At 40.3% G+C, this 21572-nt stretch overlaps 1 protein-coding gene across 1 annotated transcript; it reads left to right on the top strand.

Moving 5' to 3' along the window:
• The first annotated feature begins 1677 nt into the window (after nucleotides 1-1677).
• On the top strand, nucleotides 1678-21553 carry LOC138953050 (adenylosuccinate synthetase isozyme 1 B-like). The gene is made up of 2 exons (XM_070324822.1): nucleotides 1678-2928; nucleotides 19110-21553. The coding sequence occupies exon 2, from the start codon at nucleotides 19213-19215 to the stop codon at nucleotides 20590-20592; it is 1380 nt and encodes a 459-aa protein (XP_070180923.1). The 5' UTR covers nucleotides 1678-2928; nucleotides 19110-19212; the 3' UTR covers nucleotides 20593-21553.
• Nucleotides 21554-21572: the final 19 nt, after the last annotated feature.

The following is a 21572-nucleotide window of genomic DNA, read 5'->3' as shown; positions in this document are numbered from 1 at the left end:
ATATACTGAACACCTAGTGACCTACCCCTCGGCGAAATCTCAAACAAAACAAGAGGCGAAGCCTTCAAGGCTCACGTAAGAAATAGACAAACAGTAACACAAACTCAATCACTCCGTCACACACACACACCCACACACACAGTAAGCTTAGGTGACACTGTGCAAGAAAGAGAGACACTAGATCTAGATCTATCTGTCTGCCTACTTACAGGGACACGACTGCCAAGTAGTCTCGGCCCGCTCAAAATAACAATGACCGAGACCACACACACCACGCGAGAGAGAAAGACTACAGGGAGGCATGCCGTCATGATGCATTAATTGACGTCAAACACTTTTGACCGTGACGTAATCTTATGCGAGCTTTATCCATAGTCTTGGATAACCACTCACACATAGACTCGGAAATGTTAAAGTTTCTACCACAGACATACACACACACGCACACGCGCACACACACACGCACGCACAAACGCACAGACAGACAAAGTTACGATCGCATAGGCTACACTTCGTGAGCCAAAAACCACTGGGACATGAGCTATGACTCGCTTTCAGACCTGAAGAAATGCGATCTAACGCCCACCTATATTTCTGTAACCACAGAACCGAAAGTGAAACTAAAAGGGTGGTGTAGTGGTATCCGGAGTAACCGTTACACCCCCCCCCCCCCTCTTCACTTAAAACGTCCAAACATATAAATATGTATGCACTTGAAATCAATCTTATTATTTTGATGTATAGAAACGTCTGGCTTATAAATGAGGTTGATCCAGGACATCATCATGATCGACAGGTATCACAAGTCTTGTGAGCAGATTTTTGCCGCATGAAAGAACAAAAGTATACACACTCACCTCTGTGCCCGTAGACTCCGACATATTGTTGTTCACGTCCACAACAAAAACAAAACTAGACGTCTTCCGTGATCACGGTTTCGTCGAAGCCAAAATATGACAAGACTCAAAAGAAACAGACCGTGTTATTGTCAACACTGAAAGGCTGGCGTCTTGTCGGAACCGGAAACGGCACAGAGCATGCGCACAGAACAAACTGGTATCTTCCGATGTCACAGAGTACAAATAAACATGATTTCTTGTCTGGTTTACTTGTTCTAAATGGCCATTAAATGTGATTCATTGGCTCTGAATGCGGCATTAGATGTAGTTGTAGGCTATAGCTAGTGTGTTTCATCAGGCTAAAACTGTTTTTATCGTGAGAAGATTTGAATCGTTCTGTAAACCATTTTCGGCATACTGGGGCTTTAACGATAGTAATATCAATTTGGCGCACCATACCACCCCGCTTCACCACACCTCACGTCACTTCACTGCTAGTAGTACTCCTTTTCGCTATCTTCCCAGCCATGTAGTGGTACCCCCCCCCCCCCCCCCCCCCTAGATACCTTACCCCAACTGATTTTTTTTGGTTTTTAAAGCGTCGTGTCACAGGCCAAAGGCATCACAGCCAGTCTGGTTAAGCCCCTTTTATAACTTTTTACCAAAATTTTAACAAGTTTGTTTACCAAGCACCAAGAGCATTTTTACAGGTGGTCTCATCCTCATTGTTCATTCACTTCACTGTCTTCGGACTTGACTTCGTACAGCGAGGCAGTCCCCGGCCCCTATAATTTCCCTTGTTAACACTTCATCCCTCATCCTCCATCTTTTTTTAAAAAAAATTTATATTATTTTTATATTTGTTTTTTTGTTTTTGTTTGTTGTGACAATGTGCACTTTTAGTGCCTTTACAGCAAGTGCATTAACGAACTTTCTGCGCCTTTGCAGACGACACAAACTTTTGCTCTACACCGCTTGTTTACATCTGAGCGGTGGCCATCTTTATTTGCATAAAATCTATTTTTAGATTGCTTGGGTTGACTGCTATTTTATGCAATCCAAGGCTATAATTATATTACTTTTAGATGTTAATAATGAATGGATATAGACGCTATGTTGCTGTATGTTCGTGCTTATGTACTTTTTAAGGCCCTGTTGTTCCTTAAATTGCTTTAATGTTCGATCAGCTCCGACCCAAACGTCCCACGCTATCTGAATTTTAGCGCCCAGTAGGTGACGTCTGGAATTTCCCTATTATCTCCATAATTGTAACTTTTCCATAAATCTAACTTAGTGCACTTCATTTCTTATTCCCTTAAGATACTTTTTGAGTTAAAGTGCATTAATAAATGTTTGGATCAAGCAAATCAAAGTTTTCCTCTCAGTTCGACCGGTGTCTCGCCGCGTGACGTCACACGCGTCATTTTAGTATCTGTGTTTCTTTATCAAGTTTAACGTCACATAACTCGTCATAAGTTCCATTTTACCACAAGTATGACACATGTATGGAAAGTTCAGGAGTTCATTTTGTAATTGAGTGAATTGTATTTGGTGCAGGAAGTGATAGAGTTGAGCAATCTTTATTTTGCTGGGTTTTGATCGTTAATCGGTCATTCATTCTGGCTAATTAATCATAATTACCTTTTGATCTGGACTTCTGAAGTTATATCTTGTAACATGATTTAAAAGTATTTTTCACACTGGTTCTGTAGCAACAAACCGATTTCTAATGTGTGCGTTCTTTGAAAAGTTATCAGCTGTCAAAGTTTCTAAACAAACACAAATTTGGCTAGCATACGGTTACAGACAGCCGTTCTGGGAATATTCGAGTGCGGCTTTCTGTGCAGTCGGCGCAGGCAGTATAAATAGCCTTCTGACCCAGCATAGGTATTCAGTTCGTGTCTCGACTTCGTTGACCGCTGACCACTCGTTGCGATAGACATAGCCTTGCTTCAGAGTATCGTGATAGCTCCAGGAAAAAGAGGCATTTTGCCCAGTCAGATTATGTAGTGAAAAGACTTTTCTCCACATGTAGCCTGTGCAATTTGTGTTGAACCTGTGTTGATGTCGGCAAAGGGTTGAATTCACTGTAAGTAAACAATGATTTTCTTGTTTTGTTTTCTATGCCATTTATTGTGACTTGATCATGATTGTATTAGGCCAAAAAAAAAATAGGTGTGGTTACGGTAACATAGCCAAAAAAAATAGGGTACGTAGGTAGGCAATCACTTTTTTTTTTTTTTTTACTTTTTTTTCTAATGTGTACAAATTAAACCTACCGTACTTGACAGGGAAATAAGTGTGCGACACGGGCGCTTTCGCTTTCATTGCGTTTTTTGCACTCTGTTTTTTTTGTTTGTTTTTTTTTTGGACAAATTTCATAAAAAGTTATAGGATCGGCCCCTAAAAATAGGGTAGGTCGGGTTACCGTAACCACACCTATTTTTTTTTTAGGCCTTACTGCTATGTTTTGTTGATGACTGAACTGATGGAGTATTTGTCTTTCACTGATAGCTGAGGTTACGTCAGGATGTCTAGACATTACGTCATAGTCTGTCAGATCAAACTGTAGACTAAACGATGTTTCGTAGCGACTGTATGGTCTATTGAGCAGTTAGCTTTGGATGCCAAGCTTTCAGTTAAAGATGCTTGGTGAGTTTTGTTTAGCTTTGGCAAGTTCGTGTAAATCGGCCAAATTACAGACGCATCATTGGGTATGTTGATATGATAACATAGCGTCCTTGTCCGATTGAAACCTCGTAAATCGATTTTGAGCGTTTCGAGAAAAACACAAAAAACGTCTTTAAAAAATAATTTGTCATCAAAATAAGCCAAATTTTTTTGCACATGATCTGAAAACACAAACAAATTACTGTATGTAATTGAATAGTGTTGGTCACAATTAAAACGCACGATATTCAACAAAATTGCAAGATACGAGTTTTTCTTTTTTAAAACCCGACCAAACTTGAAGACTTACAAGGTTTTATAACATAGCCAAAGAACAAAAAAGACAACAAGAGGCGAAGCCTTCAAGGCTCACGTAAGAAATAGACAAACAGTAACACAAACTCAATCACTCCGTCACACATACACACACACACACACACACACACACACACACACACACACACACACAGTAAGCATAGGTGAAACTATGCAAGAAAGCGAGACCCTGGATCTGCCAAGAAGTCTCGGCCCGCTCACAATAACAATGACCGAGACTTTCAGTAATTCCTTTGCGTGACGTCTAACCCTCTTACGTCATAATGTGACGTCTTCAAATAGTTTCTATCACACACGTCGAACACTTTTGACCGAGACTGACGTAATCCATAGACTCGGAAATGTTAAAGTTTCTACCACAGACATACACACATACATACATACATACGCACGCACGCACGCACGCACAGACAGACAAAGTTTATCATCGCATAGGCTACACTTACGTGAGCCAAAAACGCAGTAAACACACAATCGTTCTTTTGTCACAATTTTCATTTGTTTTTTGATTGTACAAACCAATGTATACTCATTCTTGTGTAAAATGTCCTTGCAGTCTCCTTGCAACCTTGTCAATTAACACACAAACAAAACCAAGTGTAAACTGAAGCTTATCAGTACATAACATTCCTTGCTTGCAGGGAAGCGTAAACATCCATATAAGAGCCTTTTTGTATGCACAGAAAACCGGGAATTCCTTGAAAACAATGAGATATCTTAGTTTGAGTGCAATTGTCATCTAAATGTCCTTGAACAGCTATGCAGGATGACCACTCATGAGAATGCAGAGCTTTAACGACCATGGGGTAGACCATTATAGTATTTGTATGAATCTACTGGAACAAGAGGCGAAGCCTTCAAGGCTCCCGTAAGAAATCAACAAACAGTAACATAACACAAACTCACTCACTCCGTAACACAAACACACACACACACACACACACACACACACACACACACACACGCACACACACACACACAGTTAAAACTAACGCATCATATCAACTCCATTTATAATTTTCAAAAGAAGGCAAACAGATAAAATGACTAGGGTAATAGGTTAGGTACCTGCCATGTGGGCACTTTTTCCACTGCTGTCCTCAGTCCTATACTTTTCATCAAGACTTGTCACCATGCCGAGTAGATCTAAATTCGGAAGTCTTCATGTGGCTGAGGCATATATCTGACATAGCGTCGATCTTGTTGTAGGTTAACCTCCTTTCTGAAACAAATGGCAAAATGCGATTAGTTATGATGACTACAACCTACACAAATATAAACAGTGTTTTGAAACAGAATAGTCAGGTTATACAAGCCACTTTACCTATGCAGCATGGTAACCCTACAATATGCGAAACATGTCGACTGCAGCAGCCTGGTTCTTAAAATAATTCTGACGGTCAACACAGCCAGAAATGCCAACAAAGACAAGAAAGCTGTGGCAAGGTAAGCTTACCAAACGTTACATAGCGAATCATATGATAGTGCGTAAACAGCAAACAGTAGATCTACAATCAAAGAGAGGATCGAGTCTGGAATGAAACGCGATACAGATCTAGCATTCAAAAACTGTCTTTCACGTTCAAGGAAGTTGTTGCAAAGTACTTAAGACTTACTAAATTGTACAGACAAAACCATGACAGTGCATGTTTTGAATCTGAGGAAAAAATCGTGATCATTTTGACTTTGAGAACAGATTCATTCCGTTTCCTTATATCTGCATGTTCAAGTAAATGGTGGACAGTTTTTTTCGGGCAGAGTAAACTTAACTTGAGACTCTACTGCAAGTCTTGAAATTCACATAAATCGAACCACGAGCAAAGACATCCAAACATTACAGGCACTTTAGATCAACTCATTTCACTAGAGGTGACTGCCTAGCACTGTGTTTGACATCCGTGTCTGCTGAAATAAAAAGAAATTAAAACAAAACGGATTAACAGTAGGTGACACGTTATCAGAGTGGGAGACACTAGATCTGTCTCTGAACTTACCGGGATACGGCTGCAAGATCGACACTGACTGCCGCGCTTTCGACAGCTCTTCCTCGCGTGGACATTGGAAACACGCTGTGCAGATCAAATTGTAGGAAATCTCCCTTTGGTATCTTCTTTATTTACTTTTCTGGAGCTTAGAAACCGAACAACATGAAATCGTCTTCCCCGGCGAATCGGCGAGGTGAAAACTGGACCACAATCCTTCGCGCGACCCCTGACCTGATCTTGACACCTGACCTGCCGTCTACATGCCAAACACGACACAAATCAGTCAACTGCTTGTACCCCTTCAAAACCCCCCACCACCCGTTTTCTTTGGATACACGCTTTAACTACACACATGCCGACACAATGTTGATCATTGCTTCAATAATTTGAAGATGGTGCTTGAAAATTAACCACGTGAAATGAGTATTTCGGTGTTTAGCCAAAAATGTTAAAGTTTCTACCACAGACATACACACATACATACGCACGCACGCACGCACAGACAGACAAAGTTTACCATCGCATAGGCTACACTTACGTGAGCCAAAAACCTCCTTGACATGCTGAAGATGCTGCCACTTTATGTCTTTGATGGTCAGCCGTACTCAGTAGAGCTGGGGGATGATATCGGGCTCACCATGTGCTCTCCTTCTTCTTTGTGAAAAAGGCCACCATTCCTCAGAATAGATGAGCTTGTAGCGACAAGTACCGTCAGGCAGGTACTTCTGACTGCGAATATCCACCAATTATGGATCCCCAGAAGTGTCTGAGATCAAGAAAGTCCTTGAAGAATGTGTGGGCTACCTGGACAACTTTGTAAGGTTGCCTTTTTCTTGCAGAGGTGATGACTTCCACGTATTCGGCAGGCCAGACTATCTGCCTTCTCCTTAGTTTGTTTTTGATAGCTGGGTGTACAGAGTCCACTTTCATCCAGGTATGACCTTTCTCAGGAAACTTTTGGAAAACGACTTTTCCTTGACTGACTGCAAAGTAAAGATGGGCGTTTCCCAAGACTATTAAACTGCGGTTCTGGTACCCACAGCCGTCATTGTAGATAATGATTGCCTTGGTTATTTCGCCAACTGTTGCTTTTGACTTATCTTTTTTGACTCATCCTAAAAGTAGCAAGTAACCTCTGTGTCACTCAAGTTGTACAATGTGAAGACAGTAATGGCAGCTCAGCTTGGCCTTGAAGTATTTGTCATTTGCTTATATACATAGGGCCAACATGTCGACCTGCAGATACATGGTGAAAACTTGGACATCACCATTCTCTTTAGCAACCCGCTTGTCAATGTTCTGTTATTTGCAAGCTTCGTCTTTGCGTTGAATGTGCATCTGGTACACATGCTATGGGATGTTTCCGTATTTGGATTCACAGCAAACGTTGCATTCATAGTTTTGGGGTTGGTGAATCACAATGTTTGGTTTGCTTCACTACTTCCATTACTCCTGGAAGATAGTGACTTTGTTTCCAAGCGAAAGCTGCACCGTCAATTGACTCCTGCTCGCTCATGCGGAGCTTGCACCAGACAGAGCAAACATGACTCCTAATGCAAACAAGTCGAGCAGATACAGTTTTTGTCATGCTTTACAGTTGTTGGGTCAATGCAGTCCACATGAAACCGACCATGATAATGGACACGGTACACCCACGAAACACAATCAGAGTCCATACGAACAGTGATGTCATCTATGATAAGTTCCGTTTCGAAATCCCATGGTATAGAACTTTTATTCAGGCACACACAGCACATCAACCTAAGATCTTCAAGCGAAGAGAATTGGCTTTCATGTGTGAAGGACCCACTGCCAGACATGACGGACTGCATTCAGACACTAGACACAACTTCAGTACGTGACATATGCATACCTGTACATCTTCAGCTAACAAATAAGATCAGAAGTTCAGGACTGAACTGTTACATAGTTAAGAGATATGTCAGAATACTTTAACTGCTTAATCTCTCTTTGTAGTTATGCTTTTGTACTCAGCAAAGGAAAATACCAACAAAAACATCATTTGAACAATGACTGATGTCGTAGAGTGTCATTTCAATACACAATACGTAATGTGGGCACTTCTAGCTTCATTAATGACGCTAATATATGATTTTACCTAAACTCTGAGCGTACGGACATGTTAATTACCGTAACCTCGTATCTAACGGAAACAGTTCATTTACCGCCGTGTTTAGATATTAGAAAGCTTGTAAGTCGACATACGAGGTTTGCATCGGCCAAAACTGAAAAACACGCGAACAAAAAAAAGCTCGTAACTCAAGTTACGTGTAATTTTGGTTCGCGGTTTTGCCAAAATGATATACGAGGTATTTTTATACCCATTTTTAACTGACTTCCAGCGATCTTAGGCTTTCACCACAATAACCAAAAAATCGAGAAAAAATCGTAGATCATATTGATGTAAAAAAGTAGATTTCGCAAAAAATCGAGTTACGAGGTTTTAATCGGACAAGGACGATTGGTTTCTTTCTGAGCCGGTTAACTGTGTCAATCGAGAGTATGATGTAACTCATCAAGAGTTGTGCCTTTTCTAAATTTACGATTCACTTGGAAGCACTACTGAAAGAAGCTGCTTTTATTCGAAAGAGCTGTTAGCTGTTCATAAGGAGATTCATGTCAGGAACGGATAATGAGATGAACTAATGTGGAACCTGAAGGTTATGGTTATCGGTTTTAAGAATCTCGCTCCATCTAATCAGTGCATTGATTGAATTGTGGTATGATTTCTTATTATTGTCCTTTAACATCCTTGTCATTGTTATATTCTGTTAGTTGGGTGTGCATCCTTTAATCTTCTCTCTCTCTCTCTCTCTCTCTCTCTCTCTCTCTCTCTCTCTCTCTCTCTCTCTCTCTCTCTCTCTCTCTCTCTCTCTCTCTCTCTCTCTCTCTCTCTCTCTCTCTCTCTCTCTAGATGTTATTCTTCTGGTTGCCAGTTTATTCTTCTTGTCTCAGGCTAGGATTTTGAGTTGTTCTCAGTTCAGGTTGATAGAATTGAGTCAGCCCTTGCAAACCTTGGATGTATATAATGTAGGTCAAATACATAGCCTAGCTGCCAGAACTGTAATTGATGTGTCACTACTGACCTAGTTTCTGTTGCAAGGCTGATGCTTGTAACATAACTATGCCCCTGTGTTGTGTGTGTTTGTTTGCTTGTGTGTTTGGTTGTTTATGTGTGTTGTCCTAGTTGTGTGTTTGTCGTGTGCCTGTGTTGTATTTCTGTGTGTGTTCCCATCTCCCAAATTTTGTGTTTTGAAGAATGACTACCCTCAATTGTTACCTCCCTTGTTGTGGTAGGAAACTGATGTACAGTTTGGTCAGTACATAGTGCTACTTACTGACTTAGTACTTACCCAGCCAGCAAAATTATGCTCAGCGAATGCGTCTCGCAGTCGCCAAATAATGCGTTCCAACTGCGAAAGACGCACTCGATACGCGCGCGTTTTTGCAAATCGAAATCAGTGCGTGACGAATTCGTTTTCCCTCAGATAACAAGACCATACGCGCCCCCAGCGCACACTTATGCAACATGAAGACTAAGTATGCGCTCTCACGCAGACGTCACGATTGCTTTACGCACTCACGCAGGTGACACAACTACTTTACGCACTCTCCACGCAGATGTTACAATTGCTTTACGCACTCTCCACGCAGATGTTACAATTGCTTTACGCACTTACCACGCAGATGTCACAATTGTTTTACGCACTCCCACGAAGTTGACACGACTACTTTACGCACGCTCACAGCTACTTTACGCAATCTCACGCAGTCGACACCTCCACTATCTTTCTGAACTGGTCTCTCCCTACACTCCCTCTCAGCGCACCCTTCGTTCTTCTGATGATGCTCGACTTCTCCGTCAAGGTCGCTTTAAACGCAAGGCTCATGGCTTCCGCACGTTTTCGTACTATGGACCTCAGTTATGGAATTCACTCCCCTTTCAATTACGTCACTCTCGTCCAATTTGAAAACTCACTTGTTCCAACAACACTACGGATAGTTCCTTAGTATAGAGTCTGGGGATGTGAGATGTGCATGATGTGTTGTTTGAATCTGACAGTGATTGTATGATTTTTGGCTCACGTAAGTGTAGCCTATGCGATGGTAAACTTTGTCTGTCTGTGCGTGCGTATGTGCGTATGTGCGTGCGTGCGTGTGTATGTCTGTGGTAGAAACTTTAACATTTCGTCATTTGAAGACGTCACATTATGGCGTAAGAGGGTTAGACGTCACGCGAAGGAATGTCTCGGTCATTGTTATTTTGAGCGGGCCGAGACTATTTGGCAGTCGTGTCTGTAAGTAGGCTACATGCAGACAGACAGATCTAGATCTAGTGTCTCTCTTTCTTGCACAGTGTCACCAATGCTTACTGTGTGTGTGTGTGTGTATGTGTGACGGAGTGATTGAGTTTGTGTTACTGTTTGTCGATTTCTTACGTGAGCCTTGAAGGCTTCGCCTCTTGTTGTATACATGTATTGTTGTCACGCGCTTTGAACTTCTGATAAGGCGCTTTATAAATGCCCGTTATTATTATTATTATTATTATTATTTACGAAATCTCACGCAGGCCACAATATTGCTTTACAAATTACACACTCTCACGCAGACGACACGATCACTTTACGCACATCCCACAATAATTGTAATGCATTCGAAGAGCACAGTCTCTTACTTAAAAACAAACAAAATAATTTGCAGTCCACAACATTTTATTAATGAAAACAAAGGTCAAGTGTTCATTTAATCAAAAATAATTTTAACCCTAACGAACTTTCCAATAATTGAAAAAAATATACTGTATAAAAAAGGACATTTTTCCCTGACATATGGCTGTGAACCCTAGGCACATATTTAAGCATGAACAAGCAACTCAGTCAACCTGGAAAATACCCAATACAAACAAGAGGCGAAGCCTTCAAGGCTCACGTAAGAAATAGACAAACAGTAACACAAACTCAATCACTCCGTCACACATACACACCCACACACACAGTAAGCTTAGGTGACACTGTGCAAGAAAGAAGAGACACTAGATCTAGATCTGTAGATCATGTAGCCTACTTACAGGGACACGACTGCCAAATAGTCTCGGCCCGCTCAAAATAACAATGACCGAGACCACACACACCACGCGAGAGAGAGACTACAGGGAGGCATGCCGTCATGATGCATTAATTGACGTCAAACACTTTTGACCGTGACGTAATCTTATGCGAGCTTTATCCATAGTCTTGGATAACCACTCACACATAGACTCGGAAATGTTAAAGTTTCTACCACAGACATACACACGCACACACACACACACGCACACACGCACAGACAGACAAAGTTACGATCGCATAGGCTACACTCATATCAAATCAGTGGAGCCGAGTTTCCTTCTTTGGCCCATGCATTGGGATTCAGCAAGCTGTATATACAAGATGTCAACAACCACCACTGATATAGCAGTGTATACAACTCTCCTGTCTTCACTTTCAAGTCAATAACTATCGTTCTGATATCATTTTAAAGTGAAGCTAAAGAAACCTGGTATCGGCACTGCTGTGCATCTCCTATGATCTCAATGGTATCAAGGCACGGGTCATAGCCCTTTGCCGCGACAAGGTTTGCCGATACCGGCACTTGTCTTGTCTAGACAGTGACGTCATTCATAGATGACGCCAATCATAAATGACGTTTGTCAAGGGAACTTATGCTTTCAAGTGTTGCTGCTTCCAGTGACAGGAAGGTATAGAGATTGATCATTGTATACAATCAATTTATCATTGTATACACAAATTACACAAACGTCATCTTGTGAGGGACCAAAAAATATTGAAACTCTCGGATGATTTTTTTGTGTGGTATCAACCTCGACCTACGGTCTCGGTTGATACCACAAAAAAATCATCCTCGAGTTTCAATATTTTTCGGTCCCTCACTCGATGACGTTGTGTAATTCCCTTCCTTATTAGCCCTCAAGCAATCCATTTAGAGAAAGCTGATGACAAGCCCTCCGCTGCCTTTCCGAGCTCTAAAACATCGCAGAACACAACCCTTGGCAGGGTGTTTATGTTATCGCTCGGCCAGGAAAGAACAAATTTGCAAGCAAGACAAGGAAGAGAAATGAATTTCTGGCTGAAAATGTGCACAGTTAAGAAGTCACACACTGAGTCAGTTTAGTAGAAAGAGACATAGTCAGTAGGTCTACTGTCAGGGCTGCTTAATAATAAAACACACATTTTAAATCATCAGAATACTCTCTCTGCAATCTTCTATACTGATTGCACAAAGAAACATTCAATGCGGAAGAAATCAGTTAAATACTGCTGTTTCCTACATGTCGAACCGGTACATAAGAATCACATTACACCGCCAACCGAAAGACCAAACTTGTCAAAGTTTTGTAAGTGAACACTACATCTTACAAGCAACAAAATATGCATGTTAGTGCATTTACACCTCCAGCATACATACAGATTAAACTTATTACGCTTAAAACAATATTTATGCTTTTTTCAAGAAAAAAAAGTGAGTGTGATTTAAGCTTTTTGAATATTCCGCGCAAATTTTGATGCTCAGCCCTGCAAGGTCACGGCGGCCGCGAGCTGCTGGGCCGCAGGAATTCGGAAATCTGTGGCACCATATAGGCGGTATAGGCGCCTTCCTGTAACATTTACGTGGTTTTAAGTGTGTTTAACATTTCTCAGTTCCTGGAGCCCTTGCAATGATTATAATGATGACAAGAAGCAGAAGTTTCAAAGTAGTGTTACAAAATGTGGTTGTCTTGAAACAATTAACACAGGGTTTTTTCCATGTTGAGTGCAGCTGAGAATAGTTCTGTGTGAACTCAGTTATGCTGGTCCGCAGTAACCGAGCCGCTACTGTCGGAACTCGCGATAAAAGATAGGCCTAACCACAAAAAACACAATCGGCACTTTCTTAAAAATCTTCCTTAATCTATTGGTATATATATATATGATATTACACTGACTAACCTTTTCATCTAAACCCTAGATCTTCTTTACGAATGAATGTATTTTTCTACTTTAGACGAGAAAAAAATAAAATGTATTCAGCTAGAGCCTATGCTTTCTTACTGCTGGGTGTCTGTAGCAGACGAACGATACTGTGCTCTGCATACAGAGAAATACAAGTCTAGAGTAAAGATAATGCAATGAACTTCGATATTTATCAACAGAGACAAAAGGTTCCTTTGGATATGCTTTCAAATAGAGAGTATATTCAGCAAGTATTTGTGTTGTTGAGTCAGTAGTGCATGATAACAGAGATATAATAGGCCGTATAGCCTACATTGATCATCTATCTACATAATGATTATGTCTGATCACTGATGATAAGTTGGAACTCCGTTTTGACAATTTTAACACAGATGCATATATTTTCGGGAAAGTGGGTGAAACACTGTACACTTTTCTTGGCAGTGCGGCGCATCTATCCAATTATAATTAAATTCCAATCTTTAATCCCCCCCGGCCTCTCTCCGGCTGCTGTTTCTAAAATCATCTTCTTTTATTTTTGTTTTTAATCTGTTTGGGGGGCTGGGGAGGGGGGGGGGGAGATTGTGTGCTTTACAGGCAGTGCTTATTGATATATTTGGCCCTGTGTTTCGGCCACTTCAGTGAATGCAACTCGATTCATCCATACATAATCCCGTTTATTTAAGACGGAAGCACGTGACCATCTTGGCAATACTCTCTAGATAGATAAAAGAAAGTGTTAGCAGATTATATTTCACAGTTTTGGTTTTAATCAATAAGTGCTTGAAGCGATTTTAAATTAGCATAATTATTGACCTTGCTAAAATGTGCAACTGAGATACTTTATCGAAGTTTTTAATACAACATTTTGATGCAGTCATGGCAACGTGTATGCTTCAAAATGTCGTCTGCAAAACCCCCACATACATAGAAAAAAAGCTCTGGTCTTCGCTTTCCAGACTTCTCCAAGAGTTTTTACTGAGACTCGGTTCCGAGATTCTGAATTATAAACAGTGGCCACCAGAGATAAACAACGCCAACTGCATGGTTGCCACTCCTCCGGCTGGGAGCCGGAATTCCGGCTTTTGAAAAAATCTGAAGCCGGAAATTCCGGTTTGCTTCAGATTTTTTCCTGGGTTGGAAAATCTGTACAAATGCAATGGTACTGTGTTGGTGGTACATGTACAGGTAGGCCTTTTTGCTCCAATCCAGACTGACTCGAGGATAGATTTTTTTCTCTCACTCTTCAGAAGATGAAATGTGTGTGTGAATGGACATTTGCATACACGAATGACATATTTCATCTTTTGAAAGTTATTTTTTAAGTGAGGTGGAAAAAAGTTTAGGTTGTCAATGCAAGAATATTTTTGTTGTAGTCATTTATCAGTATTAAAATTTGCACCCACTCAGAAACGAGATGACTGCTGGTGAGGGACTGTACACAAAAAATAAAGATGAAACACAAAAGAATAGAAGATTTCATCCACAAAAAAGAGGGTTCTTCGTACTCTTACATAGCAAAACACCACAGGCACATGTGTCACGAGTAACAGATAGTCCTCAGATTTAATGCTATTTTGTCAGCTTTTGACTTTTAATTTGATCTCTTCTGTAAAGTAAACTGTTGCTTTGAGAATTAGCAGATTTGTTTCTGTTTTCTATGATTATCTCACAGGAGAGGCCACAGAATGCTTTTGAATTCATCAGAATCCTTCAGCGTCAGCCACACAGACCTGAACTGTGAAATACAATTACTCACTAGCAATTTCTCAGGCGAGTCAAATCTTGCATTCATCAAATTTTTGCAACTAGCATTGTAAATAAGCCTACAGAGATTACAAAGTTCAATTACTGCAAACCAAATCATGAAGGCTCTTCCATGGCCTGTTGTCTCTTTCTTTTATCACAGGCTTCCAAAAACCAGTCTTGAACGGCCGTCTTCAAGGTCTTGACCTGTGGCACCCGTACACTGAGCTTCACGGAACAGCCTCTGCATGACAAAACAAAAAATAACATGAACTTGGATCATCAAACAACTATCACTGATTTGAGAAAAGTCTCAAGTTTATTTCCTGACGCCTGTAAACTTGCTAAAAATCATACAGACACACAAACTTGCATACACACCATACGCTTTTACAACACACCAACTATACTTGAGTGAGGAAATTACAACACATTGTCATCCTTGTAGAAGAGAAGTAAAAAATTACATACCCTAATATTTGTTTTAACCCTTTCGCTGCCAATCAAAACTTGGGTATGTGCATTCCTGACTGCCAGGGAATATTGGAGTTTGGGGTGTAATAATTCACACAAAAATCTAGCTCCAAACTGGCAGTAGGTAGGTAAGTAAAACCTATGTTGTTTTTAAAGGAAATTGAACCAAGAATCTGTTTTTAGTGTCTAATCATGGATATGATAATTAGTTTGGCTTATAATGATGTTTAAATATGAACTTTTGAAAAATCAGTCCGGCGCATCTTCTGGTGCCTGTGGATCACACACAAATGGCTGTTTTGCTCGCTCCAAGAAAGGATTATAATCACTGTCATCTACCTGTTTCCAACGAATTGTCCGAAAGAAGATCTCCCCCTTCCCCTGTCAGTATCCATAATCAATTGCACCGCCTGTAGCGTCAGTCCGGCTTTGTTTTTCCCTACTAGGGCCCGGTCAACAGTCACCGTTAGCCATTTTGACGAGTCGAGATTTCTCTCCCATACCCTGTCGACAAGGTCGAAAATAGCCTTCAAACGCAAAACCGCGTCACCATTTATGTTTATTCATGAGAATGAGGTATCCTACCAAGCCATTGGCTGCTATTTGTGTGTCAGCAGTGACGTAGCATTTCTGGAAAATCCCGGAACGGAGAAGCCGCAGCGCATGACTGGTATACCCATCATAAGGCAGTCAAGAATGTGGATTTGACAGACTTCTTGCCAACAGGAAGTTGGAGATTGTCTGATTGAAGTAGGTCTGACAGACAAGGGAAATAACTTCAATAAATTGCTCTTTTCAGTCAAGGTAACTGTCTCCCCTGAAATTGAACTTTCATAGAGATTTTCTTCCAAAGCAAAATAAAATAAAATGAAAATATGCTGAGAACAAATTTTATGTAACCATTAACATCAGCCTTTATTTTGAGTAGATAATTAGTTTCAAAGTTACTTTAGTTTAAATTTTTTTGTTTAATCTGAATTTTTTAATGTTTTTATCGTTTTGTTATGGGTGTTCATATAGATTTCAGTTATCTTTTCTGTTCATATAATATTTTTATTATGCTTTGCCTAGATTTTTCCACGACATTATTTTGTGGAAAGCTGATTCCTACAATACCAAATCCGCATTACAATAATTATAATACATGCTAAAACAATTATAATGATAATACAAATCATATTTATTTTAAGATAAAAATAATCAGGATAACAATTAAGCAAATAAATGTTAGTAATAACAAAATGATTAAATAAAAATTAAATGGGAAAACCATTACATAAAATAAAAATATTTTATTAAACTTTTAAATGCATTTTTTTTTTTAACCGAAACTGTCTTAAGATAAACTGAAAAATAACGGATTGAAAGTTTTTATGCAATTTGTTTTCTAAAAAAAAAAAAGGTTTTTGAAGAAGAATAACTATTCATGACCAAAATTTAAAATAAATATTTTTTAATAACATAAAATATAATAAATTATTTCATGAAGAACATGCATAAACCCACGGTATAAAATTAGGAAAAACAAAAATTGCAATCACCTTTTTATTGAATCCATGCGTGCTAAACACTGCGTGGTGAAGTCGTTTCGAATGCGACAATCTGCGTAAAAGTTGGCGAAAAGTAACGCGCGCGAAGCGAAGGTGTCACGAGGCCGTACACATCCCCGCATGAAAATCTCAGAAATAACGCATGCGTCACGCAGAATCATGCTGGCTGGGTACTGACTTAGTCCATTCAGGACTTTGGTTATTTTTGTATACATATATTGTAGGTCTTTTGTATTCTTTTTACTAGAATCCTTTTGTGTCATTTATGCGTTGTTGTTTGTTTGTTTGTTAACTGTCGGTTTGTTTGTTTACTTGTTTGTTTTCATAACTCATAACTCATAACTCATAACATTTTATTGATCCAACAAAGGAAATTAATTTAGTCATCAGCACATATAGGTCATTAATTAATAACTATAAGAGAATAAAAGAAGAACATTCATAAAACCCATGATATAAAAATACCCTTTTTTCTTGCACACCTGACACACCGACACACCAATACACATGCATACATGCCTACATACATACCTACATACCTACATACATACATACATACATACATACATACATACATACATACATTCCATGTTAAAGTGTAGTTAAGAACATCACAGTAATTATATCATTGTTTGGATTAACAGATAAGTTTTTATGTAAATGATAATAACAACAATCCATAATTAATGCTATTGCACTACCAAGGAAGAGACCAACCAAACACATAAAAACCAATAACAGTAATCATCATCAGTTATCACAGTAGATTAGTCGGTATTTGTATGATTAGTTGTTGTACAGTACAGTTTATTTGTTGCTGTTCTTGTTTGTTTGGTTGGTCATTGGTTGTTCACCGATTAGGCGCTAGAGTCAGGCATGGGAATTGTCCGCCGAAATGCAAATTTCCGCCGATTGTTTTTATATTTAGTCAAGTTTTGACTAAATATTTTAACATCGAGGGGGAATCGAAACGAGGGTCGTGGTGTATGTGCGTGTGTGCGTGTGTGCGTGTGTGCGTGTGTGTGTGTGTGTGTGTGTGTGTGTGTAGAGCGATTCAGACTAAACTACTGGACCGATCTTTATGAAATTTGACATGAGAGTTCCTGGGTATGAAATCCCCGAACGTTTTTTTCATTTTTTTGATAAATGTCTTTGATGACGTCATATCCGGCTTTTCGTGAAAGTTGAGGCGGCACTGTCACGCCCTCATTTTTCAACCAAATTGGTTGAAATTTTGGTCAAGTAATCTTCGACGAAGCCCGGACTTCGGTATTGCATTTCAGCGTGGTGGCTTAAAAATTAATTAATGACTTTGGTCATTAAAAATCGGAAAATTGTAAAAAAAATTAAAAATGTATAAAACGATCCAAATTTACGTTTATCTTATTCTCCATCATTTGCTGATTCCAAAAACATATAAATATGTTATATTCGAATTAAAAACAAGCTCTGAAAATTAAATATATAAAAATTATTATCAAAATTAAATTGTCCAAATCAATTTAAAAACACTTTCATCTTATTCCTTGTCGGTTCCTGATTCCAAAAACATATAGATATGATATATTTGGATTAAAAACACGCTCAGAAAGTTAAAACAAAGAGAGGTACAGAAAAGCGTGCTATCCTTCTTAGCGCAACTACTACCCCGCTCTTCTTGTCAATTTCACTGCCTTTGCCATGAGCGGTGGCCTGACGATGCTACGAGTAAAATGGCATTGCGTTCAGTTTCATTCTGTGAGTTCGACAGCTACTTGACTAAATATTGTATTTTCGCCTTACGCGACTTGTTTTTTGTTCCGCCGAAAAAGCAAAAGTGTTCGCCGAAAAAAATAAATGGGGGAGGCAAAAATGGTTCTAAAAACTGAATTTAATGGCAAACTTGGAGCTTAGATGACACCAAATTGCACCATTTGGGTTCTTTGGAGAAACAAATTCCGGGGGGGCATGCCCCCGAACCCCCCTAGCAGGGCTAGGCGCTTTGCGCCGTCGACTTTGCCATTACTTACAAATTTTCAGCCTTTTTTACTTTTTTCAATTCTCATGCCTGTAGAGTATTTGATGTATAACCCATACCCAACAGTCCCTTGTTGATCCTGGCATGAAGTAACTTGTCGGTGATGTGAGGAATGAGATTGAGAGTTTGCACTGTACACGTTGACTTTCTATAAGCTTGTGTTCTGTTGTGCTAGAAACTCGGATAGCGACTTGAACTTACTTGTGTAATTTGCATTTGACTTTCTAGTCATGGTTTGTTCATGTTTTGAACTTACTTGTTACTTGTGTAATTTGCATTTGACTCTCTAGTCATGGTTTGTTCATGTGGTTTTAGGACTGCGGTATGTTGTGTTGTGTCACTCTTTGCTCTAGTACTTATGGTGTTGTGAATAATTATGTAAATATTTCCGCTCTTGTTGGTTACAACATTACTTGATTTTATTGCCTATTTTCATGACTTGTTTCCTGAAGCTTAATACAATTTTTGTATTATGTTTTCAGGTCATTGCGTGCTTGTTCCACGGGGGGGTGTCAAGGTGAATGATGCAGTGCTTAAGTGTGTCAAGGTGAATGATGCAGTGCTTAAGTGTGTCATAGCGACAAAATGGCGAGGAACGTGAGAACATCTATTAGGAAGGTTACAGGGTTGGACAGCATGAATGGTGGAGAAACAGTAGTTCCCAGCAAGGTTCCCCATACCGAGGAACGCAGACCTGTAACGGTTGTTTTAGGAACACAATGGGGCGACGAAGGCAAAGGGAAAGTCGTTGATATGCTGGCAACGAAAGCGGACGTTTGCTGCCGATGTCAGGGAGGGAACAATGCTGGCCACTCTGTGCACGTGGATGGTGCAGAGTATGCCTTCCACCTTCTGCCCAGCGGAATTGTCAATCCTGACTGCGTTGCCGTCATTGGGAATGGAGTAGTGGTGCATCTACCCCAGATGTTCCATGAGCTTGAGACGAATGAGAAGAATGGGCTTTGCGATATGAAGGACCGACTTGTCATCTCAGATAGGTGTCACATTGTGTTTGACTTTCATCAACAAATGGATGGTCTGCAGGAATCTGGACGTGGGCAGAAGTCGATTGGCACAACGAAGAAGGGGATCGGTCCAGCTTACTCGTCAAAGGCCACAAGAAACGGACTGAGGATATGTGACCTGATGGGAGACTTTGCCCATTTCTCTGAAAAATTTCGCAATCTTGTGGATCAGTACCGCACAATCTTTCCCGATCTGGAGGTGGACGTTGCGGCAGAACTGGCAAAGTATAAAGAGTTGAGAGAGAGGGTCCGGCCACTAGTGCGCGAGACAGTCAGCTACCTGCACAAATTCCTGGAGGCTGGGGACAAGATGATACTGGTGGAGGGAGCGCAGTCCACCATCCTGGATATTGACTTTGGTCTTTACCCGTACGTGACATCATCAAACTGCAGTATTGGAGGCGTGTGCACAGGGCTTGGTATTCCACCTCACGTCATTGGGGATGTGGTGGGTGTTGTCAAGGCCTACCTCACCCGCGTGGGAGCTGGTGGCTTCCCCACCGAACTCGACGATGAGATGGGAAAACTACTCCTGGACCGTGGCCACGAGTACGGTGTGACGACAGGCCGACCACGGCGCTGTGGCTGGCTGGATCTGATCATGCTGTCCTACTCCAACATGATCAACGGCTTTACTGGGCTGGCAGTTACCAAACTGGACATCCTGGATGTGTTTGATGAGGTGAAGGTGGGTGTCGCCTATCACCTGGATGGCGAAAAGGTGGAAACTTTCCCAGCCTCTGATGACGACTTGAAGAGGTTAGAGGTGGAATACCTGACCCTGCCAGGCTGGAAAACCAACACGGAGGATGTACGCAAGTGGGAAGATTTACCCAAAAACGCCCAGCGCTATATTGAAGTTATACGGGACAAGCTGAAAGTTCCAGTGAGATGGATTGGCGTTGGAAAGGACCGGAACTCCATGATTGAAATTCCTTGAAGCAGCTATCTTCTTTCCTGCATCCAAAAGACCTGTAGCACAGAGTTTTACCATCCCGTGATACCAACATTCTGTAGTACAATGGTTTGGTTGAGATGAGATGTGCTTTTTCAAACCATGTAGTTTTTCCCTTTTTGTGTGTGTGAGGATTTTTCTTCATCAATTGTGGTGAAATGTGTATTAGAGGTTGTAGAATGTCTAGTTTGGGTAATAATATTGGTTGTCAAGAGTACCAACAAGCAGACAAGACACTGTTTGAAACTCGGGTAAAGGGTCAGCGCCCTATTCAGAGATTGTGCACCTTTTTGTGGTATTATTCTTTTAATTTTTGTCTTTTTTTTATTGTTATCAGAATTTATTTGATCTTTTATGCTGTTGAGTAAAAGCATTAGCTAATACACCAATGTCCTGAAACATGCCAATAAGAATACTGTTCTGGAGAGTCCTTGTTGAGCAGAGATGGTATGGGAAAGCGCATGCATGTCAGGGGAACAGCATTGCTGGTGCTCTTTCAGAAACATACCAGCGGAGTTGAGAGTGTTGGTTTGATGAGTTAGAACGTATTGCATGTATGTAAGTGTGCATCAAGGGTGATTGTGTGATGTGGTCAGATTTTAATTAGCACTGATATTAGCACAGGCATATTAAAACTCAAAGAAAATTAAGTTGTTTTTGATGAAATTACCAGGTTTTTTTGTGTGCGTTTTAAAAGGAGGCTGACAGTTTATTTTTATCCAATTTGTTTTTACATCACATTTTTTCTTTGAATTGCATGCATGGCTTGTTTTACCCAGTATTGTTAATGTTTCTTGCCGCTTCATTGCATTTAGTGTCCAAGTCACATGGTTTTAGTCAGTTGTTGAAAGCTGATCTGGTTTGGTTTTTGTTTGAATCTCCTGTCATTGTGTTGGAAGTATGTATCAGCTCATTATTTTCTGTATCCTGTTCATGCAATCCCCCCCCCCCCCCCCCCCCAATGA

Source organism: Littorina saxatilis, linkage group LG17, assembly GCF_037325665.1.
Source record: "Littorina saxatilis isolate snail1 linkage group LG17, US_GU_Lsax_2.0, whole genome shotgun sequence".
Classification (NCBI taxonomy): Eukaryota; Metazoa; Mollusca; class Gastropoda; order Littorinimorpha; family Littorinidae; genus Littorina; species Littorina saxatilis.
This window is presented reverse-complemented; position numbering and strand designations above follow the sequence as displayed.

Excerpts from the sequence above, each read along its gene's own strand:
- LOC138953050 (XM_070324822.1), top strand. The coding sequence starts at position 19,213 with ATGGCGAGGAACGTGAGAACATCTATTAGGAAGGTTACAGGGTTGGAC.